Source organism: Coptis chinensis, chromosome 8 (assembly GCF_015680905.1).
Source record: "Coptis chinensis isolate HL-2020 chromosome 8, ASM1568090v1, whole genome shotgun sequence".
Taxonomy (NCBI): Eukaryota; Viridiplantae; Streptophyta; class Magnoliopsida; order Ranunculales; family Ranunculaceae; genus Coptis; species Coptis chinensis.
The window spans coordinates 69,574,431-69,582,614 of record NC_141463.1 but is presented as its reverse complement, the minus strand read 5'-3'; the positions used below and the strand labels follow the sequence as shown (position 1 = coordinate 69,582,614).

The 8,184-nt window shown below is 35.6% G+C and overlaps 1 protein-coding gene across 2 annotated transcripts; it reads right to left on the bottom strand.

Annotated features, from left to right (window-relative positions):
* Window positions 1-1,483: 1,483 nt before the first annotated feature.
* Window positions 1,484-7,945, bottom strand: LOC147482697 (aspartate--tRNA ligase, chloroplastic/mitochondrial-like). 2 transcript variants are annotated; one of them, XR_015205732.1, is made up of 16 exons: window positions 7,291-7,848; window positions 7,074-7,217; window positions 6,482-6,591; window positions 6,210-6,321; window positions 6,042-6,113; window positions 5,403-5,494; window positions 4,907-5,027; window positions 4,655-4,777; window positions 3,839-4,034; window positions 3,570-3,757; window positions 3,381-3,452; window positions 3,083-3,194; window positions 2,852-2,950; window positions 2,624-2,704; window positions 2,231-2,288; window positions 1,484-1,799 (listed from the first exon to the last, which is right to left on the bottom strand). XR_015205732.1 is itself a non-coding variant. In XM_086580093.1 (15 exons), the coding sequence occupies exons 1-15, from the start codon at window positions 7,708-7,710 to the stop codon at window positions 1,630-1,632; spliced, it is 2,058 nt and encodes a 685-aa protein (XP_086436219.1). In that variant the 5' UTR covers window positions 7,711-7,945; the 3' UTR covers window positions 1,484-1,629. The 2 variants fall into 2 exon arrangements, 1 of the variants encoding a protein (XP_086436219.1); XM_086580093.1 differs by lacking the exon at window positions 3,083-3,194 and having other exon boundaries at window positions 7,291-7,945.
* Window positions 7,946-8,184: the final 239 nt, after the last annotated feature.

Sequence of the window (8,184 nt, the reverse complement as noted above, 5' to 3'; positions counted from 1 at the left end):
TTCATAAATTTTTTTTGTAAAGAGTGACAAGAAGCAAAAGTCAGCTGGAAAAAGAAGACTTTGGAAAGCTTATTCCCATATATCCCTACGATATTTTTGATAAGTTTTAATTTACACCAAATAAACAAAATATCTAGATTCTTTATGAGACTTTAACGTGCATTCGTAAAACCATAATAAGCTGTAAATAGTACCCATTATAATTTGTGCTCTTGAGTGTTTCTACGAAATACGAATCTACACATGTAGATAGTTTCGAAAACATTTTTTTTCAGTATAACCCATAGTATTTAGAATCAAAGGGTGGTATTCACTAACCCAACGGTTTTCTTTTTGTGTAACCAATGTTTTTTTTTTTTAAGAACCAATGATTTTCATTTGGTATCAGTATATTGAGTGAAAGTGTGAAACGAAATTTCATTTGGAAAAAAGTTTAAAAATTAAAAATAAATAAAACACTATTGAGAAATAGTGTAAATGCGCCGGGAGTCGAATCCGGGTCTATTGCTTGGAAGGCAATTATCCTAACCGTTGGACTACAAACGCAAATCTGTATTCTCAGGCAAATGTAAGTTCAAATTACTAAATAGGTCTCAGTATTAAATTGTGTTCTATACTCCTAAAGATCGCCAATACATTACAGTGTGATAGTTGCGATAATTCATGAAATAGCATGATTCTGTTGAAATCTCTCGTGTTGAAACATTTATGTTCAAATTTTCCATAACCTAAAAACATATGCTTACAAGACCGCCGCTTAATAGTTAATAGTTTAATACCACAAAAAGTACATTTTTTCCTATTGATAAAGAAAAAAAAAACTAAAAAACAAGAAGTTCGCATTGAAATCCATCAGGACACTGGTTTAGTGGTTTATCAACCATATTTTGTCCTAGACCAGCTCCTCCTCATACAATAAAACTCCATAATTTACAGTTCCCACCACTTTGTCCTTACCACTGATGCCATGGCATACGCGACGTAGATGCATAATTTTGAGTTGCTGAAGTTCATCTGAATGGCAAGGGTACGAATCCATTCACAATATTCAGTTGAACCCTCATCATCGAAGGCTGAAGATATACATGTGATCCCCCATTTACTACCAGCAATAACTGGCTTTAAAAACAACATGACACGTTCATTTCAATGTCAAATTGCATCCAGAACCAGTGTTTCCAACTTTCCATGGCGTTAACAAGGAGCAGATTGTCTGTAGTATATCACTCGTATAGAGCAATTTCTGACATTGGATTGGATGTTCATACATCAACTTACAGCGGATCAATCACTAAACTGGTTTATCAAACTTGGAATATTAAGCAATCCACACACAATTTACTAACCGGAACAAGGGGAATATAGTATTATAGATTAGATTGAGCGATTATGTCAATCTGGACAAGAATTCAACTGTAACGAGTCAATACTTTTATCGTATCTTGTGCCAAAACTGTTCAGAGACACAAATAAAATAAGTATACGTATCAAAGGGTTCTGAAATAAGAATTATTTCAATTGTAATTAATGCCTCAAATTTGTAATAAACCGGGTCAAAAATGCTGTCAACAATATATTTTATCAAAAGCTAAGAATATAAGGGTACTTTTAGAAAACATAACATAAAATCTACAAATTTGAAAATGAAAGATCCTTTAGCTGTTGTTCGTCAACCTCTGATGGTGCATGAGTAAGGGCGCATTGTGCTGTTCTAGTCTTCGGAAAAGCAATAACATCTCTAATGGAATTAGCACCGGCCAACAGCATAACTAATCGATCCAACCCAAAAGCAATCCCACCTGAAGCAAAATATGAACCTTGATGCTTAATGCAGAGTATGCTTTATAAGAGAAAAAAACAATATGCTTTGTGAAAACAAATGAAATCTTTTCAATCCCTCAATCAGTTCCTTCGTGGGGTGGGGTCATTCTAGAGTAGGCCCCGCAGTTTGGAATCAAAAAACAAATAGGTAATAAGGGCATGGCATGGACAACACCACTCTTACAAATACAAAAAGAATGGTTACATTTCAGGAAATTAAAATAAGCTTTGCAAGGTAGGAAGATTCATGCATGTTAGTTAGATGGGAGGACAGTGGTACACGCCTCAACATGGAGATAACTTGACACTAGTTTATATTGGAGCATTACAATTCACGCTGAGCACAAGAGATTTGAATCATCAAGTGAAAGAATGTTATAGGCAACTCTAGGGGTAAGATGATGCATACCATGTGGCGGAGCCCCCATGTCCAAAGCTTCGAGTAGGTAGCCAAATTTTTCCTCAGCCTGCACGTAAAATGCATCCATATCATACGAGTAACTCCTAATTTACTGCCTTAAGAGAAGAACTTTGGGTGACATAAGTGGGGACAATATCAACATGTGGTGAGTGATGTTTTAACCATAGTTAGCAATTCGCCGTACAGCAAATATTCGATACGGCGAGGTATTTGTGTATAATTTGAGTTTCAGAGTTTCTAATAAGAATTCGTTTAAAAATTCGTCTTAAAAAATGAAGAGTAAAACAATTATATTGTTTAAGTCATCTTCAATCAATTCCTTGTGTAAGTGTTGAAAGTACAAACAAGTAACTGGTTGTAGAAGGATATCATGGGTCTCACCTGTTCTGGAGTAATGCCAACAATATCCAAAACCTTCTCTTGGACTTCACGCTTATAAATCCTAAGACTACCTCCACCAATCTAACATTCAAGAATAAATCAGGAAGGGCATATCTTTGGTCAAACGAGAATAGAGGATGGGCCTTAAAAGGAATATAGATAATGGACAAATCTTTGATAAACTGAAACCACCAAGCTTGAAAACAAGGATTAATGGCAGTAACACACCTCAACTCCATTATAAACCATGTCATATGCTAAAGCGCGTGCAGTGGAGAGGTTTCTCATGTCATCAGGATTTGGCGCAGTAAAAGGGTGATGCAAGGCCTGCACATATTACAGTACCAAAATACACTTACACAGATACACTATATTACAATACAAGAATACATGTCCATTTACACAGACACACTATAATTTCTAGATGAAAACTTGCTAACTTAAACATCATTTACAAACCTGCAAGGCCAGCACATATCACAGCTCAAGAATACACAGATGCAGTATAAAGTGGCAAGTGGCAAGTGGCAATTTTCAGTGGAGCGTTGCTAATTAGGTAATGATAACGAATCTAGGAAAAGATGAGAATTCAAGAAGCAGATAATAATGATAAATTATAACAAAGATGTATAAGATACTTCTTTCGGTAAGTACAAATTGATTATGGAAGATGAATTAGCATCAATAATTATGAGTACAGAAATAAATGCAACTGTTACAGCAAATGCCTAGAAAAGAGCAGAAACAAGAAGTATACCTCAAGCCTCTGCTCAGCACTATTCCACTCGAACATCGGAAAATCAGTCACCCACAAAACTGAATGTGCGGACTACATATAGAAAATACAATTAGTATGCACTAGATACATGAATAGACCTAAATGGAGTGAAAATTGGGGAAAAAAACGAGCAAGTGAGAACTTTTGAAGGGAAAAGTAAAAACGTACATGGTCCACCAATCCCAGTTCATGCGCCACAAAAACCCTAAGTCGGTCTAGAGTTTTATTAACCGATGTATGGTGACCTACTGCGAACAAGATAAGATCACCAGATCTTGCAGAAAACTGCTTCAGCAATTGTTCTCGTTTTTGGGGATCCAGACTTGATACCAGAGTGGGAATTCCTTCAACCATACCTAATTAATAACTCAAGTACATTATGGGTGCAAAGCAGATCAAATCTTTGGTAAAAAATTAGGCAAAACTGTTTCTCTTACCATCATCCAAGACCTTAAGAAAAGGCAAGCCCTTAGCTCCAGATTCGATTGCTTCACTATATATGCCTCCTTTTTTAAGAGAAGAGTTTGAATATCTTTTAGCTCCTGAAGGCACACAAAATGCCTTGACAATTCCACCAATTGTCAATGTATCTGAGAATACCTTGAAAGGTGAGCCTGAGAAAACATTCGACACCTGCATTGTGATTGACAAATAAAACAAAGTAAATATTCTTGAGGCGCCGATATAAAGGATGATAATGCAAATGATGCATGGTAAATTGATATATCAACAACGTAAACTTAATTCAATATAAAAAAAGTAGCTAGTGATTCATGAAACTAGCATATTATACTGTTCTTCTTCATAAAGTGATTTTTAACTTTTTTCGTTTCATTTTTCAAATTGTCAAGGCCATAAGGGTTTAGAATTATTATAAGTTAATAACCAGGTCATTCATACAGAAGTTCTCTCGGAGATCAAATTATTAAGAAAGTAAAATCAATAAATGAGCATTTAGGGAATTGGGGTAAAGGGCGCGAGCTTCCAGATTAATTTACATAAACAAGTTAATAGTTGAAATGATACTAGATAATATGTAGGATACACACGTCAGTGTGTCAAATGCAATGTCAATAACTTGTATCCTTTAATCTCACACTCAGGTCTATATCTGGGAATCATAGTGTGGAGAATACACACAACACACACGCACAAACAATCACAGAGATTAATTAAGCATTGGTGTAAAAACATAGAATCAGCAAGTCTGCGTGATTATAAAATCTACTATTAAGTAAGCCTTAGTGCCTTACATCTTTCAGTTCAAGATCAAAACGAAGGTCTGGCTTGTCAGATCCATATCGATCCATTGCCTCAGTATATGTCAGCCTCGGAAAAGGATTTGGAAGTCGTACATCTTTTATCTTTTGAAACACCTGAGACAAGGTAAGCTATATCAAGAACAATAAGAGGTACAAATTTTAAAAGTATATGTATGCAGATAGTCGTTAATTTAAACATTTTCCTTTATCAAACATCTGAGGACTTGTGAAAAATTTACTAACATATCTTATCAAATCCTCATTAAGCCTCAACATGTCTTCAAAGGTTGTAAAAGCCAATTCCATATCAAGCTGTGTGAACTCAGGTTGCCTATCCACTCTCAAGTCTTCATCTCGAAAACATCTGGCCAAAAAAAACAGATAAGATTAATTACATCAATTAGGATCACCACCATCATTTAAGTAGATACTGCTTTATGATAGAATTTTTCCACTGATTTCCTGTAAAAACTTTAAAATAGCAAGTACATTACACCTTGTAATTGAAACTTTTTCCCTTCTTTGGTTTTATTTTGTTCCTTTTCCTAGAAGATAAAGGATAAATCATTTTTAGTAGCCAATGGACATTAGTTGCACCTGTTAATGGTTCCCAATTTTGAAATGAGCTACCACGTAGAAACTTGTGACAATAAGTTTCTCGGAAGGATAATAAGCCCAACATCATAAGTAGCAACTATGCCCCCCACTGAGGTTCAATAAGCAGTGACAACAGAGTTACCTGGCTATTTGGTAGTACTTGTCAAAACCAGAAACCATTAGCATTTGCTTGAATAACTGTGGACTTTGAGGTAAGGCATAAAATGTTCCTGGCTTCAAAAAGACAGTAGAATGAATCAGAGGTGCAAAAAAAATGAAAAAAAAAAACATTTGGAAATCATTACACATGCATTCTCTAACTCTGTCCATGCTAAAAAAAATCCATTTTGACTAAAATGGGATCTCTCTTGACGTAGCACGATTATTACTGTTCAGTACTTTGTAGCCCAAGAAGTAAAACGCAAAAAAGAAAGAAAAAGGATTGCCTTGATAAGACTATTGTTACTAAATAAATAGATATTTCTTTTGAACCGCAAGATATGGTATACAACTGCTTAAGAATAAGGGTCTACATTAATAGTTATTACTGTTCAGTACTTAATCATTATTATATCAATATTAAAGAAGAAAAAAAGTTGGAGAGAAAAAGAGGATAAGCCTTACTTAGTTTCGACCTTATATCATTAAATTCCCTACAGAGATGTCCTCTTAGAACTCTAACATTGAGTACATTTGGACCTCAAGCAAGCAGGAAAAGGAAGAAAAAAAAGGACAAAAAAAGAAAAAGAAAAGGAAAAGCACGCAATCTAAACTCAAGTACCTGAACTCGTGAAGGCACAAGATAATCCCGCGCACCTTCAGGAGTGGATCTTGAAAGTATAGGAGTCTCAATCTACCTTGCAAGCATGAGCCAATTGTGATTACCAAAAGATAAAAACTATAAATTTTAACACAACTTACACAAGGACAATTTCCAGTAAATGAATACCTCCACAAAAGCATGTACATCCTCTAGGTATCTTCGGATAAGCTTGAGAACTCTATGTCTCAACATTAGGTTGGAGTTCATCTGCTGCCGTCGCAAATCAAGGTATCGGTATCTAGTATAACATACATTGTGTTTGTTAGTAAAAGTGGGTTTCTGTGATTTTGTGAGAAGGAAAACTTGGAATCTAAAAGCCAAATCAGGAAAGCACTTTAACTATTTAATCATTAGTTAATTATAATCAAATGCTTTTAATTTGATATCAAGCTTGGTACCTCAAACGTATCTCCTCTGTTGTAGTCTCTATTGCATCATCAGCAGTGGTAACCAAGAAGGGCAACTTAGATCTGACAGAATTCAATACCAGAACATTCTCTGCAGCAATCTGACATGCAGTAATCACAAACTGAGCCACCAGATTTGCTGGAGGAATAAAGAGAAAGAAGAGAACCAGTACCAGACTCGAGACAAATACATTAGCATAAAACAAAGGCACATTCTGAAGTTGCTCACTACTTCTTTACTAAGAATGTAGAAACACTGAACTAATTTCCAACAAGTGAATTAAACACTAAAAAAGTGATAGCATCATTAATTCATCATTCATCACATGTACTGATTACAAAAGTTCCTGATGCAAACATCATTTCCTGTAAGACTAGGGGAATCAATTGGGAATCTGATGTCCAATGTCAAAGGTTGTTAAAATACCATGTTACCAAATAATAACATTGAAGCACATCACTCTACAATACCTCTTTTCCAAAAAACTTTCTTCTCTACTCTCAAGTATCAAGACTTATCGAGAACAATATACTACAAGCTGATGAATTAACGACACTCAAAAGACATCAGTAAGGAATTCACCTCTATGCTTCCAGTTTTCATCTTCTTGTTCAAAGACTCAACTGGACGAGAACGAACAACACCCTCAATACATACCACATATTCAAGCCTCAACTCATTTACAGCAGAATGGGCGTCAGGAAATTCATCAGGAAGTGTCGTAATCTGAAACAATCACTAAATTTACTTAAATATAAAATAATCTAGCTCGAAAACAGCGAAAAAGTGAAAAACTCGCCTGAACAATGCCGGTATGATCTCTGATATTAACAAATGTAACACCACCATGAATTCTATGAAGTGCAACCCATCCACATAGCCTAACTCGTTTACCAACGTCGTTTACTGATAAATTTTCGCACAAGTTAGTTCTGCTTACCCATTGGAGAGAATCTCTTAAGGGCACTACTGATTTTGTGTCTGGAATATGTGTTTCTGTTGAAGAAGAAGAAGAAGAAGAAGAAGAGGAAAGAGTGGAGAGTGTTGTTAGTTTTGGGTAATGCCGAAAGAGAGGTGAAGATAAAAGAGAGAGGCGTTTGAAGCGATTGGTAATGGTGGGAAGAGTTCTGAGAATCGAGGACATGGTTTTTATGGAAGGAAGGAGGGGAGGTTTTAGAGGTTTATTAGTATGCTTTGGAAGTGACAAGTAGAAGAACATGGGCCTGTGTCATCTCGACTTCTTATAACTGCTGCGCCAATTTCTTTTTCGTTTTTTTTGGTAAAAGATGTGCACATTTTGATGCTGATCAAAATCAGAAGCCAGTCGCATAGAAAACAGACGGCATCAAATGATGGGGCTGATTCTTGTGTCCGTGGAGATCTTCATACCAAAAATTCAGTTTGTTTCGAAATTTCAATAGATGGCACAAATCAATGTCCAAAAATCGCAACTTAATTTTATGACGATAGTTTTAGGGTAATCTTAAATACACTCTCTATTTCTAGGCAAATTGGCATATTTCACCCTCGAATTTGTCAAGTTTTACCACTTACCCCCCTAAAGTTCAGTTTAGGCAATTTTAACCCTGTACTTGTAAAACGTATCCACCTTCATATTTCCGGTTCATTTCCGGCACTTGAAGAGTGACGTGGATTAATTTTTTTCTTACGTGGAATTTCTAATTTTGAGATG

Coding starts and splice junctions, on each gene's coding strand:
- LOC147482697 (XM_086580093.1), bottom strand. CDS start 7,710: ATGTTCTTCTACTTGTCACTTCCAAAGCATACTAATAAACCTCTAAAA. Junction 6,322..6,481: donor ACAGAGGAGATACGTTTGAG/GTACCAAGCTTG, acceptor ATGTTATACTAG/ATACCGATACCTTGATTTGC. Junction 4,778..4,906: donor ATGAGGATTTGATAAGATAT/GTTAGTAAATTT, acceptor ACCTTGTCTCAG/GTGTTTCAAAAGATAAAAGA.